Source organism: Dicentrarchus labrax, unplaced genomic scaffold, assembly GCF_905237075.1.
Source record: "Dicentrarchus labrax unplaced genomic scaffold, dlabrax2021, whole genome shotgun sequence".
NCBI lineage: Eukaryota > Metazoa > Chordata > Actinopteri > Moronidae > Dicentrarchus > Dicentrarchus labrax.
In genome coordinates, this window is record NW_026136713.1 from 13,815,225 (window position 1) to 13,836,717 (window position 21,493).

At 39.4% G+C, this 21,493-nt stretch overlaps 1 protein-coding gene across 1 annotated transcript; it reads left to right on the forward strand.

Moving 5' to 3' along the window:
- The first annotated feature begins 1,554 nt into the window (after window positions 1-1,554).
- Window positions 1,555-20,920, forward strand: ergic1 (endoplasmic reticulum-golgi intermediate compartment 1). The gene is made up of 10 exons (XM_051419117.1): window positions 1,555-1,715; window positions 8,476-8,537; window positions 11,950-12,022; window positions 12,498-12,592; window positions 14,920-15,044; window positions 15,727-15,831; window positions 15,934-15,994; window positions 16,353-16,453; window positions 17,171-17,293; window positions 19,539-20,920. The coding sequence occupies exons 1-10, from the start codon at window positions 1,696-1,698 to the stop codon at window positions 19,644-19,646; spliced, it is 873 nt and encodes a 290-aa protein (XP_051275077.1). The 5' UTR covers window positions 1,555-1,695; the 3' UTR covers window positions 19,647-20,920.
- Window positions 20,921-21,493: the final 573 nt, after the last annotated feature.

The following is a 21,493-nucleotide window of genomic DNA, read 5'->3' on the forward strand; positions in this document are numbered from 1 at the left end:
TTCAAGTATATATGAGTTTGGGGACACAAAAAAAAAAAGATACATTTTTCAACCACACCACAGCATGACGTATAGCTCTCTGTTTCTGAGTTGTGATGGTAATACAGCCCCAAATACCTAGACTTTTATTAGAAACACTATACAATTCTGAATGTTGATTCTGTTGAAAATGATTTATGTACCAATCAATTCATTCTAATGCAACTTTACAAGCACTACAAGTTCTTTCCATTGTTGCACATACTGAAGTAATCCATGTTGATGAATTATTTGCAGGTTTTTCTAACACTGTTCTAAAACCTTTTTTAATATCAGCTGAGCAGTGTAGTTGATGTGTGTCGGGGCCAACAGGGGAATTAGTTGTCACCACAGGAGCTTTAATCAAAACTGTCAAACAGCAGTTTTCTCATAAAGGCAACACAACGCCTGTTGTTTGAGGCCACATAGTAACCAGCAAGAATGTGCAGGTACTCACTGGGCGAAAGGTTGAAATATGGGCTAATTAACATATTTCAGCCAAAATGTAATGAGGAACTATCTCCTAAATTATTTAATTTCTTATGTATCTTGTTATTATTTCTCAAATGTTCACTCAAACTCAAGTACATCACAGACTTAAAAGCAGTCATTAATACACTGCAATTAATAAATAGCTAGTTGGGAAAACCTAGATAACACTACTTTAAGCAGTGTACACACTTTTATTTATTAAATTATTTATAACAATTTATTAATGCCTGCCTACAGTACACTATATTATATTGTATTATATTGTCAATCAGTTAGAGTTACAGTAACAAACACATTAATGAACACGTGAAAATACCCCAATATGTGCTTTCAAACACATAATAGTGTGTTATAAAGCATTTATTAGTTAATTTGCTGCATACCAAGTGGGTACACAAATGAGTAAATAATTAGAGAAAAGCTTTTAAAAAAAACAGTATATATCAATTAAATGGATGGTTTTATTCTCGTATGTATACTGTTTATTATTTATTGGATTATGTGTACTGTATGACTACTATTTTGTGCATTTATTATGTTTATACACTTTTAGGATGCCTTTTTAACAGCTGGTCAGGGATTACAGATGGACATTAACCAACTTAATGTGATACAAAGCATTTCTTCTCTATGTATAACATTAATGTTTTGTGTATATGGTCCCTAACAAATTAATGTAATAAACAAGGCTTAGAATATTATTATTATAAATTATAACCCACTCTCTCGTAAAAAGAGAAAGAAAATAAAATAAATTCCATGTAATTTAAGTTACTTAGTAAGTCAAATATAAGATAAAGCCTGTATAGTCGGTACGGTATATTTTTTGGCAATAAAACAATACAAACAATTAAAAAAAGATACATCAAAAGTCGTCCCTTGTTTCTATTATTTATTTATTATTACATTTTAAATCTTAGACAATAGGTAACGTTAAGATTAATATGTCTTAATCTCTTAACGTAAATTAACAAAAATAAAAAATAAATAAAAATTGCACCGCTCCCGGCGGAAGTAGAATCAGAGCGAACCGGAAGTAGCTGTCAGCCAATCGGCTTTTGCAAAGCGTCCTAAGCTGACGTCAGCCCGGTACCGATGAACAACCGGTAGCATTGAAGAGAGCTGTATGGTTGCCCGTTGTTTGTAGCTTTGTCCGCTATTCCCCCCGAGAAACGTGCAAACATCATGCCTTTCGATGTTAGGAGGTGAGTACGGGGCTTCCTTTCACTTTGGGTCAGATATGAAGGGACGGCGGCGGGGGGAGGAGGAGGAGGAGGAGGAGAAGGAGGAGAAGGAGGAAGGGGGGAGGTTTGCAGTCTGTGAGCTCTGGATGAATCAACAAAGCATCGTCTACTTAATGAGCGAGTCAAAGTTGACCAGTAGTGTTTCACGTTTGGTATGAATGGGGGACATTGTAGAGGAGGGGGAGAGTTGTTGTCGACTCGGTGGAGTGATGCTCAGGTATGCGCGCGAGAGGTTTTGTCGGGCTACCTGCCTGCGCATGTGCAGATTTCCCCACATCCATCCCAATTGCTTGCAAGACAAACTGATTACAGTAACCTCAGGGCAACAGTTCACAGTCAACACAGTTTTGTCAGAGCTGCATGTTTCATTAAACACATGTGATAGGCTGGTGTAGTCTTATTTACAAATCACAGGGTTCCCCCAATGAGCTTACACACACAAAAAAAATGGTCAAAACAATCAGTATCATTAGCCGCCAATACACAGTAAAATACATGCAGGGAATATAGGAAGAAATGCACTTGACTTCACTGCTGAGCCATTAACCTAATCTACTGATACTTGAGCAATAATCACACCTATGGGGCTGTTGAAAATGTCAACAGAGCACGCCCTAATCAAAATAAAGAAGAGGATGTTTGCACTGTGAGACAGGTCACTTCATAATGTGGGCGGTGACTGTGTGTAATTTACCAAACTCATATGGTTACAATCGCATGCTCCATATGTACGTTTTTTGAGAAAGGGTTAATTTAGTCAAAATAAAACTATTTAAAGTAGCAAGGCTGCAACTAATCAGTTCCACTGTATCAAAAAGTCACTGAGCCCAAGGAGACTTATTCAAATGTCTTTGGGTCTTGGAAAAAACAAAACAAAGATATTCAGTTTACAATACGGAAGCACGATAATTATCGAGGCATATTAATTATCAGCCAATAATGGGAAATTAGAAAATATCGTGCATCCCTAGTTTAAAATCATATGACGAAGAAAAGCATCAAAACTGAACATTTTTGGTTGAAAAATGACTTAAACAATTGAATAAAGCTTCTCCAAAGTTTGGACTTTTCTCTGTTTTGGACTGTTTGGACAATTTCTAATTTTTAAAATATTTGAAGATATAAACTTGGTAACTGATAATGTAACTGATCTTCAGTTGCAGCCCTAGATAACACTCATGAACTTTCTGTTCTCACAGTGGTCTTTCCTACAGACTACAGCTGTGTTGCAATGAGAGAAGTAATTCACCAACATACAGGATCCGGCGTAACCTTCGTTTACACTTCTTACAGTACGACCTATGTTTGAGGGTTGTGTGAGAACGGGTGTGTAATGGGGTTACACAGTGGTCATGTGCTGTTTAGATGCTTCCCTCACTTGGTGCCCAGACTGTACAAAACCTGTGTTGCAACAGCTGGAAAGCTCGATTGACCAACTAACTAGTTCTTTTGAGGTTTCGCCCACTCAGAAATACTGAGGGGTGTTAGTCAGCAGTGTGAGAGTCTAACAGCATAGATTACCGTAGATTGCGCCACGTGTGGGGTAGCATGTGTTCCCAGAATGCTGTGTTGTACTGGACTACTGAATGTGTTTGCCACATCAGAAGTATTCAGTGTTAAAGAATTACAGATTTCTTATTATCTTTCTGATTGTCAACAAATCCTGTTTAAAGACCAAAACCATCATAGTATATCTCTCATGACTTCCTGTTTGTGGCACTCAGCCCCAGGATCACTGGTTCCTACCAAAGGCACATATTTAAAAAACAGCTCACACATTTATAATTTCATTGTAAAGAAGACTCAGTAATTTTCCTGGGAATAGAGTACAGCAGGGATGACGTTTGTTTTGTTTGTTTAGGCCAACCCTGAAGTTACCATCACCCAGGTTCCTCTTACAAATAAGCCAGTGGGATCTAGAACACAAAATAAGCTCTATGAAGTCAGAAGTAAAAAGCTAATGTTAGGCTACTTGTTATTAAATATTATAATTAAAATCTACAAGTTATAAGGTCTGAGTTACAATAGTGTGAGTATAAACACAACGAGACTGTAAGGGCAGACGAGTGAGTAGATAAAGCTCAGGTGTTCATGTCACAGACAACTTCTGTAGTCTCATTTAGCCACTTTTTTTTTAAGACACGTAAAAGCTTCACAATTCGTGGCACCCTGGTAGCTCACCTGGTGGACCTGGCGCCCCATTGATCCAAAGCTGAGTACTTGCTGCAGCGGACAGGGGTTTGAATCCGACCTGTGGTCCTCAGCTGCGTGTCATACACCCTCTCTCTCTCTCTCTCTCTCTCTCTCTCTCTCTCTCTCTCTCTCTCTCTCTCTCCCCATTTCCTGTCCATCTCTCAAGCTGTCCTAGTCGATTTGTTGAGGGCTATTTTCTGCTGTGGATTAATACACATTTAGGGAGTATTTATGGCAGCAGAATTGTGAACATATATTGGATACTTGTTGCAGTACTTTAGTTGGATCAGTTCATTGTTGGTTTTGGTCTTTTTGGATGAAATATAGACTATCACTGGCTTTGTCCTTTAAAATGAAACCATGCTGCTACTGTAATGTCAAAGCAACATAAAAACTAGGCTATATGCTTTCCATGTGCTTATTGGTTTTCTGTCCTCTGTATTATTTAAAGGGCTTTCCTTTTAGCATCAGAAGATTGTTGATTGATTTTGTGTCAGTTTGCATCCACACTGAAATTGCAATGTTTCAAACAGGTTGACTGCATTCTCGTTTAATCGTAGAGTTTCGTTCACGGCCCGCTTAAAATGCTTGTCGCTTGTCATGTCTAAACATACACAAACACACACACACACACACACACACACACACACACACACACACACACACACACACACACGTATGTATAATGTACTATAAATGCCTTTTTTTTGGTACATGACCTAAAATGGGAATAACACTGTGATGAGTTACGACAGAGCGTGCTGGCTTAACTCAGCAGTTATATAGCTTCTGCACAAAGATCTAATAACAAAGATAATCTCATTCAGAACTACTGATTCACCTCTTCTGAATGAATAAACGAGGGAAGTAAGGCTTTCATCCCCAAGTTTAATTGACCTTCAGATTATGTCATTTATTGACACAATGGCTAACCTGGTGATGTAGTGTGTTTGCTCCTGCGTTGATTAGATCATGGTGACATTAGAGCCTCAGTAAACATGCTCAGTGTCAATAAATGTCATATCTCTTCATCTTGACAGTGATGGGTGACTGTTTGGTACTCAATGTACACTACGCATACAGATGACTTAATAGAAACCTAAATAAAGAACGCTGTTGCTTATGATGTGATATGACCACGTGCCAGAAAGAAGAACCGTAACTGTCCGTAATGTGGGTTTACTCAGCAATACAAGAAAGAGATGAACTATTGACTCATTATGACTCATGTGCAAGATATGGTGTATTTGGTAAGGGCCCCTTATGTGGAAAAGTGGCTCCGTGGTGTCAACAGAAAGATGCTGGTACGCCATGTACTCACTAATCACAAAACATGAGCCTCTTTTACAGAAGACTGAGCAGTGGGGGAAGTGACGGAGGGAGACGAGTTGACTGTAATTCAGGAAATTACAAACAAGCGATGGACCGAGAGGTGAACTCTCAAGAGTCAACATTAATATTCATGAAGACAAAGTGTTCCCAGGCGGGCAAATGAAGTGAAACTGAGTTCTCATCCAACCTAAAAATAAGTAATACCTGAGTGTATCTAAGGTGCAGATGATGTATTAATATTCTGTGCACTTTTGGCATATATATAAAATACAAAGTATAAAGTATATTTTAAAATACTATGTTTGAACAAATTAAAAAATATAAAAATTGAACATTATGTATTACGAGGCTTTAAAGAAATACACCTCACTGAATGTATAAGGAAACCTTTTTTTTGTTTTGTTTTGTCAACCTCGATGTCAAAGTATATTAATTCACATACATTTCTCATATATACATTTAATTGTTACGTTATGATATAATTTAAATGCTGCTACAGCCTTACCATCTGGGAACTAAGGAGATTTTTTTAAATACTAATACGATTATCGATTCTGCTTATCGGTCTGATTCTTTGTCGATTCCTTTATTGATTCCTTTATTGTCTCAGAGTCTGAACACAGTGTGGATAAAGAGTACAGTTATAGTAGTTTGAGTTTCTTCATGAAATGAGGCCACGCTTTGGACCGTTTCTTCCTCTCCACCATGACTCTTTCTTGGTGTAAGTTTCCAGCAGCGTAGACACGAGTTTGACGTCATTGTTTTGCAATGTGGAACTGTCTGTGTCAACTGTGCAAATGAAATCATATATTGTTTTATTCAATGTGACTGATGTGTTAAATCTACATAAAAGTCTAATACATTTATAAACAAAAGTACCTCCAACCCTTTAACGTCAAGTATAATTCAGACCATGTGTCTTGTGCTTCATTTATCCAGACTGTCTACATACAGCCATCTGAGACTATTTACAGTTCAGTGCATCAGATTCCACCTCACGTGAGATATCGCTCACATTCAAATTTAGCAGTGGGAATGTGTGACTGCTAAAAATATGCGTGTCGGATAAAGATGTAGATAAAACTGTGGCAAATCAACTGTTTGCTAGGTTTGTCGTGCCATAGGGACACTGTGAAGCTAATACGCTGCGGTCAGGGGGTGTCATGTTCTCGTAATGTAGCTTGAGCATTTAAGAGTCTACTTAAGTATGTAAAAAATAATTTTAAATGTACAAATGAGTATATTAAGATGGCTTATATAATAGAACCAAGATCTATTGTTATGCTATGAAAGCAGTATTCAGTAAAAATCTGTTGAAGTGAATTTTTGATTTCCGTAGAACTCTAAAAGAGCTTATGTAAACCAGTACCACAACAAGTATGTCCATGTATATACGTAGCATATTTAAAATCTATTAAAAGTTGTGTCATAAGTAATAAATGGTGACATGAAATGCATGTATATAGATATCAGAATTTTAAAATTAATGTACATTATTAAATACGGTAATTTAAAAGTATGCTTGAACAACACCATATATTTATACTTAAACATATTGTATATAGTCATATATTTGTAAGGAACCTCTGGGGTCTCTGAGAGATAAACTCTTCCTAGTGTATTTCATATAGTGTTACCAATGGGTAAATACTTTCATCTCCCAAAACATGGCAACTGGACAAAGTTCTTCTGTCCAGCCTGACCACTTTGACCAAAAAAGGGGTTTGGAGTTGAATCGAAGATCGTTTCTTAACAACACAGTTCATGTATGTTCTGCACAGGGGGAGCATGTAGTCCTTGACCTGATGCCTGAAAGATGGTGTATATCACTGTGCTCCACCTGTCTGGTGGTCTCAGGAGGTGAGGGCTGTGGCTGGGTGGAGAGGACATGAGGAAAGAAAGACTGTACATTCAGGCAGTGTGCTACCCTTGAAGTTATTCTGATCCCGATACAGCACGACCCCTCCCTGAGCTCCCCGCCCAGCCTCTCTCTTATGTTGTCTGCCCTATATATCCCGCCAGGCCAGCTATTAACACACAATGATCTAATACTAATGGGACACAGGCACAGGAATTTATAGATGGATATGGATCAGAGAGAGAAAGAGAATGATCCGGGGGGGAGCTGGATGAGGTGTTAAGGATCCAGGGATAAAAACAAAGCAGGAGCTGAGGCAAAGCAAGAGAAGCAGTGGGGTCAGGGCTGGATAGGAAGCCCTCCCCTCCCACTTCCTCCCCCACCCTGCATTGCATCAGCTGTGATTATTTCACTGGCTGCTCTCGGTGGAAGAAATGTGAACAAAATGTGAGTGTTTTTGGAAGGAGTGTGGAGCGAGTGTGAAAGGGGAGATGAGAAGAGGAGGGAGTGGGTGGGGTTTGTGCAGTCAGCGATGGAGTTTGGGGTCGAAAATGTTTCACTGCCCAAAAAGGACATGCGCAAGAACTCATGAACCTAAATAGTTTTGGTGTTGAGCAGCAGATTATTCACCCCCTTTTCTGCTCCCCAAAATGGCAACAACAGTATTTCACAAGACGAGAAATTGATTACTGCAGGTGGTAATGATCATCCTCCGCACGGTTTACGCGCAGTCAGTTCCGAAAATGTTAAGTGGATGATTTAGATGAGAATAAATCTGCAATCTGAATCCTCACTACTTGTATTACTGAATGTAATTGTACTGTAACTTCGACTCAGTGCCAAGAAGATCAAGTTGTGTAATTTGAAGCCGTTACTGCGGTTGTGTTTACACTCCAGTGTGTCTCTTTTTCATTGGTGTCTCTGGTGTGTTTTTGTCAGCTTTGTGTTTTTTTTTTTTTTTGTGTGTATATGAGTGTCAGAGACCTTTTGTTGGGGTTAGGTCAGAATTACAGAGCACACATTCAAAAGGAAGAGGTGTAACCCTGTACAAACTGTGTGTGTGTGTGTGTGTGTGTGTGTGTGTGTGTGTGTGTGTGTGTGTGTGTGTGTGTGTGTGTGTGTGTGTGTGTGTGTGTGTGTGTGTGTGTGTTGCTGCTGGCTGTCTGGACCTGCTATGTGTAATGGCGGTGGTCCAAAGCTAACATTCCACCACTCTTCTGTAATATCGCACAGCCTTATGGGTACAGAGTGTGCTTCTTTTCTCAGCACGTAGTGTTTACGTTTGAGGTTGTTTTTTTTCTCACCCCACTTTTCCTCTTTTCTTCTTTCTCTCCTCAGATTCGATATCTACAGGAAAGTACCAAAAGATCTCACCCAGCCCACATACACGGGAGCTTTCAGTGAGTAGACCTTCGCACACAGCGGGCCAAAACCACGATTAAACCAATTAACCATGGTTAAATCAAGTTTTAGTTGTCCATATATGTATAAGGAATCCCAGGATGCTCCTTCTATAATAAGTGTTTAGGATTAAATATGCAAAAAACGTATACAATTAGTCACAAACTTAAAATACACTTATTTGATTTCTTGCTGAAAGTAAGCTAAAAAGATTGATATCACTCTGATGTCTGTACATAAAATATGAAACTAGCCAGTAGACACTTAGACACCAGAAACTGAAAACATTTGGAAACAGCTGGATTGCTTCTGTTTAAAGGGAACAAAAACTGCTTACCAGCAACGCCTCTATTACTCACAAATTAACAACAAACCAAAAAGTAGAAATGACGACAAATTGCGGTTTGATTGTCGTTTTTACATTTAGGTTTTTGTCTGGATTAAACAACCGAGATGTAATGTGTTAATGAGTGTGTAATGAGTTGCTGGCGGGTGGATTTGTTTGGACAGAGCCAAGCTAGCTGTTTCCAGTCTTTGTGCTAAGCTCAGCTTGCTATTGACACTAGCTTTACATTAAAACCACCAAGTCATTTTTACTGTTTTTCAAACATACAGTTTTTGTATGGATTAAACAAACAAGACATAACGTGTTCATTAGTGAGCTTCAGTATAGCTGGAAGCTGGTCGCTGATGGATGGACAAAGCGAGGCTAGCTGTTTCCTGCTATTTCCAGTCCTTATGCTAAGCTACGCGGTTGTTAGCTCTACCTTCATATTTAACACACAGACATAAAATTACTATCAATCTTCTTATCTTTCTCTCGGGAAGAAAGCAAATAGTGTGTACCCAAAATATCAAATTATTCCTTTAACCCTATTCATAATTAGCTTTTAAGTAACTTATGTATCTGATTTAGCTTTAAAGGGTAGTAACTCAATATTGTGAAAGTGAGGTCTGTTTTCTTTCAACCAAATAATACATTTTTAGATTATAAAGGAATTTAGTTTACCTAATAAGCATGTCTCCTATCACATGCCATGGTGTTTGCTCTTAAATAGCAAAAACTAATAACTCTGTAATCTTAGCAGGACTTCAGAGGTAGTCTTTAGCATACCTATTGAGTTTTACTTGTAGGCTTTTCATTAGAAGGTAAGTGGCAAGTGGTACCTGGCACTGCTTGAGGAGGTATTGAGGAACAGTTTAGGATGGGGAGGAGTTGACAGCTCTAATTCAAGTACCTGCCTGTCCCAGCGCAGAGGTACGTGCTGACGGAGTCATTCAGCACGGGGCCGTACCTGTCTTAGCACAACTAGTATGGTAAGAATGTTAATGATCATGTTCTTTCATAGCCTGAAGCACCTGATAAGTCATCAGTAGAAATCTGAATGCTTTTCCTGTCAGGTCATGTGTTTTCCTGCTTGTCATCAGTAAGTCGTTTTATAATCAGTGATTGCATTGATTATTCACTGCTTGATAGAGCTGAAAGACCCAATGACACATTTTTGGCTCCTCAGTCGTTTTCTAGAGTTGATTATTTATTGGTCAGCTGATGACAGCGCAGGGTAGAACAAAGTGTCAAACCCCCCCCAAACCAAACTGATGACAGATAAGCAGTGCTGCCTCTGAATAGTGAATGCCTTTAAACAGATTACAAACACCTTCCTGGATCACAGGGGAAGAGAATGAGTTTGCTAAAGATACACATACAGTTTCCACCCATGAGGAAATGGATGGAAGTTCTTCCTGTACACAATCAACACCCTTCCTGTCTCCATCCACTGTCTAGGGCTGAGGGCATTGAGTTGATTTGGATATTAGACGACTGCTATTGCTTCACCCGCGGCAGGTCAACTCACATTCTGGCTTGTGTGGTTCAGAGGGAACCAGAAACAGACTCCCCCCTTCTTCACAAAAGGCCAAATATTTGACCCCGTCTGCTTTTGTTATTTTGTTTTAGGGCCACATTCTTTTGAGTTAAATTTTTACGGTATTTACTGTGAAGAGTACCTATGTTTTGGCCACAGTGGTCTCCGGGGCATACCAGTCCACTTGTTTGACTGATTTTCGGTCACAATATTTGTTTGGCCTGCCTTTGCTGATAAAATTCAAATTTTACTGTGCTGTGTGGGGGAACCTTTGGCAGCACAGTAATAAATGACACATCTGATTAAGAAAATGCAGGGCTAGTTTCAGATGTCACCGACTGATTCATGGTGTTATTGTATCCGATTCTTTGTGTCACAGCTCTGAGAAAAAAAAAACGTTTCCTCTTTGTTAGAGTGAAGTTTTGTTTGAGCCCATTTTATCCCATGTGTGGGCACTGGGAAGGATGATCTCTAGTTTAAATAAAAAAAGACACTCGTGAAGTCCTTGTAAATCATTTTGGCTTGTCAGTATTTCCATTGTGGAGCTGTTGAAGTTTAAATCAGTAGCAGTCCATTACTCTGATCTTAAGTAATCCTCTTCCAGTATTGCGCCCTTTGAAGCCTGGGAAGAATTACTGTACAAGTCTTTTGATGAACCTGAATTGGTGGCCTATGTGTCATAGCAACACTCCCCAATGTTTGTTGGTTAAACATTACCTTATGTAAAGCCTCCACCCGCCGCAGGTTCGGCCCTGCCAACCACAAGGTCATGTGACTGTGCGATCCTAGGAGACAGTTGCCACGTAAACACGCCTCACCTGCTGAGTGAGAGCTTTCTGAACCAGGATCTCGTCATACCAGATAGACCACAGTTGCGCAGACAGATCAGTTCCTTCCACTTTTATCTCAGTACACACCGACAACGTTTTCTATGACCCTTTGGCTGATTAGTTTGACACATGAAGTAAAACAGACAAGCCTGGCCACTTCTCCTTTAAAGCTCAGACTTTATTTTGGCTCAAACTAACCAAAAATACGGATTATTTACTCTTAATATTCCTAATTTGGTTTCTGTCTAGCTCTTAGTGGAAGCTTCTTTGCAGGAGCCATTTTTGGTCCGTGTGATTGTCAGTGTGTGAGTTTGTCTAAGGAAACCTAGAATGAACTGTTTGTAGGACTCATGTAGCATGAGCTCACCTCTCTCAAAGCAGATATGCTGTAATGGCTGCCTGTTGAGATGGTATTTAATGTGTAATTAGTGTAGGAGGGTCTCTTTAAAAACCTGCGTAATGGCAGGCTTCACACCATTAGTAAAACAGCTATTTAGGGAAATCTTTTATGGCTGCTGTGATTTCATTAATGTCAATATGTTAGGTCAGCCATTCCTAGAGGCTGGAACAGCCTGCCTCGTTTGGTTTTAATCATCCTTTGAAATTCTGCTGTAATTTGAGATTAATGTGAAAGAAGTGCCATAAGTAAAATCAGCATACTGGCTTACGTTTAAACAAAGTATTAATTCAAAAATTTTCTTCTTCTCTGTCCACAGTTTCCATTCTCTGCTGCGTCTTCATTCTCTTCCTGTTCCTGTCTGAGCTGACGGGATTCATAGCCACTGAAATGTAGGTGTTACGGTATCAAATCACAGAATAAACGTGTGTCTTGTAATATCCTGTAACTGAAACACACTAATCTAGAGACAGTTCCTTTGTTGCCACATGGGCGAAGAACCTGCAGTCTGAAATATACAATACAGGCACTTCATCATGAATGTCAATGCCCCCATTATGATGTCTTCTGCTCTGACCGTGTTGTAACCAATGACTAGAGTCGGTTTTCTCACAGGAAATTGGCTTTGTGCATGCGTCAGCCTCTTGGCAATGTGTAATAAGGGATGACTTGGGGAGGGAATTTACACCGATAGAGATACACAAATGCTCTTTTCCTTTCAATTTGGCAGACGATGACTGTTAACGTAATGTGCAAAGGACACTCAAATTGTTTGAGTAAAAAAAACAACAACGTATTACTCATTAAAAGTTTGGTTTTGGTTTCAGCTTATCTAACCATTTTTTCCTCCTTTCCCGTCCATTCCAGTGTAAATGAACTCTATGTGGATGATCCTGATAAAGACAGTGGTGGGAAGATAGAAGTGAGTTTAAACATCAGTTTGCCAAACTTACACTGTGATTGTGAGTATATACATAATATATAAATTTTATACAACACTCAATTTTTTTTGCATTACACTTCCTGTTTGTATGTTTTTCTTTTTCACATTGTGTATAACCTTCTTTTTACAGTTTGGTTTTCCCCTTATCAGAGAGCGTCGCTATCTTTTAACGCGGCATATTTGCAACAGATAATGATGCCCAAGATAAAGAAGTAGGCTCAAAAGTACATAATGGTTTGTTTACCCAGTTGTGTTGTGGCACGCTCCTCAATAACACTAGATTTTAGCCCGGCCTCCTGCCCGTGCCGCCTACGTTTGATCTCTGCCACACAGCTGCAATCTGATTTTGACACAAAGTAACTTCTCTTGGCTCGTCTGCTTGCACTTTCGGTGTGAGAGAGGTGGGCAGTCCCGGCTGAAGCTTGCCAGGATGGAGAGCAGCGTCACCGGTTATTTGCTCCTCATGACTCCCGTCAGAAACTATGCCTCATGACAAATCGCACACACACACATACACACCCAAAACGCATGTTGGCGAGGCTTGGGCGGCACACGAAACGCACACAATTGGTTGGAATCGAGCGATATCCAAAAATGGCAAAGCTAATAAATGCTTGTGTGAAAAATGAAGTCCAGATTTGTGCGAGAGAGGCTTTGGCATGCGGACGCACAGCTGTCGGCCATGTGTTTAAGCAAGCTCACTCATGGCATGCCTAAACAAAGGCCGCCTCCTGCCGTTTCCAATTAAAGCTCTTGATGATTGTGTGTATGGTGGTTTTGTTTATTTGCAGATTTTTTTTTTTTTTTTTTTTTTTTTGCAGAAATGTGGGGCCCTCTTAAATACCAGCTCAAACACGTTGGTCTAACCTCACTGCAGCTGCATGTAATGTGCAGAAATGTTTCTCAGCCATTCTCCCAGCAAGTTAATATTGTACATCAGTTTATTTGCTGGGCCTCCAAACAGGTTGTCATCCATTACAGATTTACTTGGAGGGAGAAATCATTTCATCATGGAAAAGCTGAAATTTCCATCTCTTTTTATTATTTATCTGCTATGCTCTGTTGTGTCGTTCCAGAGTTAAAAACCGTTTCCCTCCACTGACCTTTTACGGGTTGCCAGGTCTTGATTTGTGGCTTCATGGAAAAGCAGAACCGCGTGTAGTAACCTTATAATAATTCGCCCCCCACCCCTACCGCCACACTGGATCCACTTTACATGAACACATTTCCAGGTCTAAATGTCTTAAAAAGGAGAAACGAGCGACTCAGACGCACTCACAGTGGCAGACTTCACTTATATTTGTGCACTGTATTTTGAGATCTGGATTGGGGGCACTTGTCTTGAATGTCAAAGGTCGGATAGCATGTGGAGGTTTTAGCACAGATCCGGCAGACGTCCCTCTTTGCACTGCTGGCCAACACACAGCGCAGGCAGGCTCTGAAAATAGGCCACTGCCAGTGTGCCAACACACGGCGGCCTGCAGGAGGGGGGTTACTGAAGTCTAGATGGAAAAACACAGAAGGGCAGGATAGGTGGTCTGTTTGGACTTGTGTGTTTACTCTGTGGGTCACACACTGCAATGATATTCAGAATTTCTTCCACTGTTAATAAAAAGGGCTTGTTATTTGAGCTGCAACTATTGATTATTCTGATTATCAGTTAATCTACCAATAATTTCTTTGATTCATTTAGTCTATAAAGAGTCCAAATAATCTGGAAAATGTCACTTTTTCCAATAGCTTGTTTTGTCTTACCAACAGTCTAAAACTGAAAATCTTTCCATTTATTACAATGTTTGTTTTGATATTTATTCATAATTTTGTGGCTGTGTGAGCACTTATTGAACTTTGGGACTGAAATAAAGATCCAAATTATCCTACAAAACAGAGAAAAGTAGCAAATGTTTGATAAATGATTCATTAAGAAACAAATAAAATCAAACATTCTCTAGTTCCTGCTTCTCAAATGTGAGGATTTCTACTTCTCTGTGTGTTAAGTCATTGTAAATTGCATATGTTTGATTTGTGAATTGTAATTGTACATTGTTAGCTCGCTTTTATCTTTTTTACGACTAAACTAATCACTAAAACTAATCAATTAATCAGAAAATAAATAGATTAATTGATAATGGGTTGTTGCAGTTTTGTATTTTTACTTAGATGATTTAAGAGATTAATCAACCATCACATTTCCATTGTTTTGACTGATGAATTTACTCTTTGTCTCAGCACTAAAAATAGTTTGGAACCAGCAGATGAAACTGAAACTGTATAATATTTGAGTTCATATTCTTTCTTGTTCATTATAGATTTAAATTCTCTCCCATGTCTGCTTGTCTTTTTCAGTGGTGGGTTTGGACATCCAGGATGAGATGGGCCGCCACGAGGTCGGTCACATAGACAACTCGATGAAGATTCCTCTCAACCAGGGTGATGGCTGTCGCTTTGAGGGAGAGTTCACCATTAACAAAGTAAGACCTTGTCACACAGTAGAGTGGCGAAGAACAACCCTCACATACTTTGTGGATTCCTTTTTGTTTCTTGTTCCATTTATGCGGTCGATCCCCTTCAGAGAAAGGCAAAATTACATCATGATGGATTGGATGGCCTGATATTCGATGGGACTATAAGTTGTTTATTTGTAAGTTAAACATAGAGGGTGAGCCCCTGCCTGAGACGAATGAGGCGGACCTGAGTCCTTCCTCCGGTCTAAATTGAGTTATGTTAAATGGAAGAGTGCTGGGATCGGCTTCGGTTACATCTGACAGTATAGTCTGGGCCCTGTCAAGCCCTGTTTGTCCTACCACCGTCTTGTGCGTCAGTCTTTCCAGTGCATTTCAAATGATTAACCTAGCAGTTGTACATTTAAGACTCTTGCTTGTGGAATATTTGGAAATATGTGAGACGTGTTAAAGTGGGTAGATTTTTCTTCCGGAGGCAAGGACCATTTAGTTTCCAACCAACTGTGTGTGTATTCAGACTTGGTTGTTAGTTAACTAAATGTCTTGGAGTTGCTTGTGGTGTTACTGACACAACTTACTCTCTCTCTGTGTGTGTGTGTGTGTGTGTGTGTGTGTGTGTGTGTGTGTGTGTGTGTGTGTGTGTGTGTGTGTGTGTGTGTGTGTGTGTGTGTGTGTGTGTGTGTGTCTGCAGGTACCAGGAAACTTCCATGTGTCGACACACAGTGCTACAGCGCAGCCCCAAAGCCCTGACATGACCCACACCATTCACAAGCTGGCATTTGGAGAAAAGCTCCAGGTCTGGACACTAAAACATACTCAAAAAAAAAAAATGGACATAGGTCACAATCTACCGTAGCAAGGCTAAGCACAGATCTCTTTTCTCTCTTTTGTCACACAGGTACAAAACGTAAAAGGAGCCTTCAATGCATTAGGAGGAGCTGACAGGCTGTCATCTAATCGTACGTATATACACTACACACACACACACACACACACACACACACACACACACACACACACACACACACACAGACACACACACACACACACACACACACACACAAACACACACATCATAACCACCATGTGACATTAAAGTAAGCCTGCTTGCTGACATAGAATGATGCAATGAAATGAGACACCTAGTGGACGGGTATTTCATCCAAACTGAGTGGAAACTTGATTCACACAGCTGACGCTGCACCTCAAATGGAAGGAGTCCAGCCAGATGCGTCATTAAGAAAACTTTATCCATTTTTGGACACTGAAGATATTTTTTTATTTTTTTTTATTGAAGTAATTTTGTTTCTCTTGCAGCTCTGGCTTCACATGACTACATACTGAAGATTGTTCCAACAGTGTATGAAGACCTATCAGGCAAACAGAGGTTCTCCTACCAGTACACGGTTGCCAACAAGGTGCTGCCTCTTTTCCTTTCTTTCTTACCCATTCGATCATACATCTATGTCATATGTTGTTTTTGCACTTGTCATGGATGCAGCGTGACCGCCCCAACATATGGCCGGAGCAGGTATCGCCATGTTAACTTGTGCACTCACCTGGAAGTGAAAGCTCGCCCCTAGTGACTGGAAATGCTCACTCGATGTCAACAAACCATAAACACACTTCCAAGAACTGTGTTGACTGACAGCTGTGTTTTGGAGTTTGGAGTAATAACAGTGCAGGTCAGCTGTGGAGGAGGATGAATGCCTGTGTGAAATATTCCAAAATCTCATTGCCAAAGCATAAATAAAGGTCCAGCTGGAGCAGGGATCAGTGCTTGGATCTTTTTTTTTTTTTTTAATGTTAAATGTATTAATACTGCCATCACATAACTATAACTCACACATTGTAGCCTCCTCCCGCTTACTTCATCAGTTTCATTCAGCCAAGATTCATTTTTAATGACTCATTTATGACTTTTAAGTGTCTTTATCGGAAACCAATTCTGTAATGACTCATAAACATCACTTCCATCACTAGAGGCAAGAATTAAATAATAGATTGCTCTTAATTGATTTCTAAACATAACGGGATTACCTCTGTTAGTGTTGATTGAATCAATTTCCCTCACCGGGCGCAGCTCCAAGACACATAGAAATTTGTGACACGCTCTCTATTTCCATCCCACACAGGAATACGTCGCTTACAGCCACACGGGCAGGATCATCCCGGCAATCTGGTTCCGATACGACCTCAGCCCAATCACAGTCAAGTACACAGAGAAGAGGCAACCCTTCTACCGCTTCATCACAACAGTGAGTGATAATTGCTTTGCAAGAACAAAGTCTGAAAAGAATAAATACATCAATTTATTTTAATTCAAGGTCAGGACAGTGTGCATTGTGATTTTGGGTTTTAAACAATTAATAAAGCTGCAATAGCTTTTTTTTGGCCATGTAAGTTTATATGATAGTACCAGTAGTATTCATTTGGAATTTGATGTTTCCATCCACCTGACGAATATAAGTCCTTTATTCACTCTTATCTCTGCTTTGGTCTCCAGGAAAACTCCTGTGGGAACACAAACCACTTTAAAGCTGCACTAATCTCATCAACCATGTTTTCACCCGCAGGCAGCTGTTTTCAGTAAAAAAAAAAAGCTCTGATAAATCCACTGTACGCTCCCTGCCTAGCACTGAACAGCAGACAACATTAGAGACTACCTGGTGAACATAGTGGAGCGTTTAACTGCTAAAGAGCCAGATATTTACCTCTGGAGTTGGTGGAGACTAAGAACAGAACTAAAAGGCTAAAGAGCTAAAAATGACAATTGAACTTGAACAAATTAACAAAAAATTACTCCTAAATAAAATTCTTATGCTGCAACATGTCTACTAACATCTCTATAAGCAAATAAGGTATGTCTGACAAAACTATGTCGGGACTGCTACTGTTGTTTTTCATTTCTCAATTTTATTTTATGATGTTAGTTTTTTAGTTTAGCTTTTTCTTTATTGGTCTCATTAGAGGTCTCTTGAAGTCTTTAAAGAAATGGTTTGACATTATGGTAAATATGTTTATTTTAGTGCTGTCAAACGATTGAAATATTTAATCGCATTAATGTCATAGTTAACTCGCAATTAATCACACATTTGTATCTATTCTAAATGTCCCTTGATTTCTTTTTGTCCCATTATTTTTTCTCATTTTAATGCTCTTATCAACATGGAAAAGTGGATCGGCTTGCTTTGTACAAATGTTGTTTTTATTGAAAACAACATTGGCACATACTGTAGTGTTCAATTTCACACTAACATTCTCACTTGGAGCAAATAATCTCTCACACAATCTAACACTGTCCATCAATAAAAGGGTGAAAAAAATACTTTGTCACACAAACAGCCCCTTCAACAGCCCTTTCTAAGGGATCAAAACAGGGCTATACAAAATTAAATTACAAAGTGCACATGTAAGATAAACTAGGACTCAGCCTATAGTGCAGTTAAACCATGGCTTAATACTTTTCTCAAGTTTGCTTTGAACATAGCAGTCAGGCTACTGCTCTTTATTCACCAGAGGCTCAACCAAGCCTCTTATTTCAGAAAGAATTAACAGTAACGGTTACCAATAAAAGGTAAGCCTACTACTTCTTTGCTTTAAGCCAGTTACTCAAACAGACAAGCCTGTTGACATTTCCAGACAACAAGGAATCCATCCATTTTGGCGTCTCGCGCTTGCCATCCACTCAAAACGTAACGTTAAACAAGTGTGTGCGGCCTGCCTGTTGTTTTGTTTCCAGTCTAGCTAGATCCGGTGTGGTGTTGTAGTTTTTCTAACGTTACTAGTTGTTGCAACAGCATGTGAAAAAAACTACAAAGTGTGCTAGGAGTTTATCTCGCTATAAAAAATTGATGCTGTTAAAATGGGTTTGTGGTAACGCCATTAATGGCGCGTTAAACTGACAGCACTATTTGCTTTCTTCCTATAAAATATTGATTGATATTGATCTTTAACTGTATGTTAAATCTGAAGCTCTAGCTCTGTCCACCTACCAGCACACAACTATTTAAAAAGTTATATTTTGTTAGTTTAACCTGTAGTAAAAATATCAGGTTTTCTTTTCCTTCCTGAATTCCTTTTACCCTTCTCTGCCTCCACTCCCCACCTGACTTGTCAGATGAGGAATTTTTGGCTAAGCCCGTACCACATCATCAGGAAGGTTTCCTGCTGACTGATAATGCGGTCAGGATTAAATTGGCTGCCTGGCTGATGAGCTACACCGTTATTTGTCTTTTGTGTTGTTTAGGTTCATCATGACTTAAGGTGTGGGTAGGATATGACTTGCGTATAGTGTAATTATGACTCATGGCTCAAGATTGTGAGTCAAGCTGCAGCCAGGGCTCTTTGCTGGATTCCAGCACATTCTGAGGTGTCAGTGTAATGTATTGTTATGATTTAAACTGATTAAACACAGCTGATATTGAGCCATTTATAACCAAAGGAAAATACCAAAAGCTTTTTAAATAGCGGGACTGACGGACTGACTTTTCTTTTCTGTAGATCTGTGCCATTGTTGGTGGGACGTTCACAGTGGCGGGAATCATTGACTCCTGTATATTCACCGCTTCAGAGGCCTGGAAGAAGATCCAGATAGGAAAAATGTCATGAGGACTGCTCCCCACCCCTCCTCGCATCTTATTTATAAGTGCAGAGTTGCTAGCCTGTTAGCTAAATCCAACCCTTGCTCAAACCAACTTCCTTTTGGAGATTGTATCACCGTGACCAGCGAAGCGGCTCCGGCACTCGATCTAACTACCAGGCTACACGGCTGCGTCTCAGTTACTTAAAGTCCTCTCAGGCTCCGTCTGCTCTGGTGACGTGTGGACGCTGACTATCACATGTCCGCTTCCTCCGTCTTCAGTGTCAGGAGAGGAGAGGGGAGGAGGATGGAAGCTCTTTTGTTACTGTGTGGATGAAGTACTGTGTGTCAGGGTTCAACTAGTATTGGTATTTGAAGGCAGCACCTGATTTATTTAGAATGAAGTAAAAAAAAAAAAAAAAAAACCAAATAACTCACATTTGTGCTGATATTAAATTTTTGGAAATTTGGTGCTAGCATCAAGTGACACGAATCTCCACATATATTCAATCATAGAGAAATTTAAATTTATGGCTGGATTTAAGTGCCAAAGGGAATGATCATTTGAAGGAATTGTCCTGGTTTATAAGCCTGTGCTGCGTGGTGTAGACTGGACTCACTCTAAAACTCTAAAGTGTTTTGTTTAATTCACACTGTCAGTAATATTACATTTTGAATCATTTTTTCAGCCCATCTATTTTATCTCCAGTATTTAAACTGTGTGCCTTTATGTTTACTGTTCCACCATACAGAATTACCATCAGCTCTCATTTGTTTGTCAGATTCAGTGGCTGCCACTAAAACCAGTGTTTTCCCACCTTCTTCTCATGCATGTTACAACTTACGGTATCTGTGTAGATTCACTTTTTTAGAGATTCTTTTCAATACAGGGGTCATTGGTCTCTTTTCAGTCCATTTATACTGAATAAAAAACACTTTGAGTTTTTCCATTCCATTTCACTTATTGCAAAGAATGTAGTAAATGTTTTTTCTAAGAGATACATTGATTTAGTACAATTTTTATACATGGTACATGGCTTTGTTTACTTATTGTGTTTCATGAAGTTGTAAATTGTAAAGAAGACTAGGTTTTGTAAGGAGAGAACTTGTAGGCCAAGATGTTTTTCCTCTTTGGTCCTTTTCTTTTCTACTGTTGTATAAAAGACCTCCTCTGATCAAGGACAGTGATAATCACTAGCCAACAGAACTGGTCTTTCAACTGTAAAGGTCATCCATTTCCTGTTCTGTCTCAAATTACTCTGTAATGCTATGTGTTCCTCAAGTAAAGGTACCATAGAAATCACTGTTGTACTCTCCATGTCTTTAGATTTCCATTCATTATACCTGTTGTACTAACTTTGATTTTGGTATTAATCCTCAATTTAGGATAGATTTGGTTTACAGATCCATAAGGGAGTATTCACCTACTAGTCTGAGGTTTAACAAAGAAGGATTTTATATTTTTGGCTTAAAAAGGTGCAATAAATTGGTTGGTTTCATAATAACAACTACAGCAGTCAAGTAATAAAGTCCAGGTTATATAGGGAAGTAATAAAGAAGCGAGCTCCTGGTTCAAATGATAATTATTTCAGTTCAAAGGTGTCAGCTTAAGCTCTTTTTCACTTGAAACTTGAAAAAATTTATCCAGGTGCCCATATCAACAATTATTCATAGAAACCGAAAATGGAACCTTTGCACCTCTGACTAACATCAACTAAGCTCCAGTGGCTGTAATTGTTTGTGTGTCTGTAAAGTGGACTTTGCACCCAAAATGCTACTCATTTCCCTCAGCTGGCAGCCAGAGTCAACACCCTGCAGGTTCTCATTTGTGATGTAAGCATGTAAGAGGGTGTTAAGCTGTCACAGCTGTCATCAT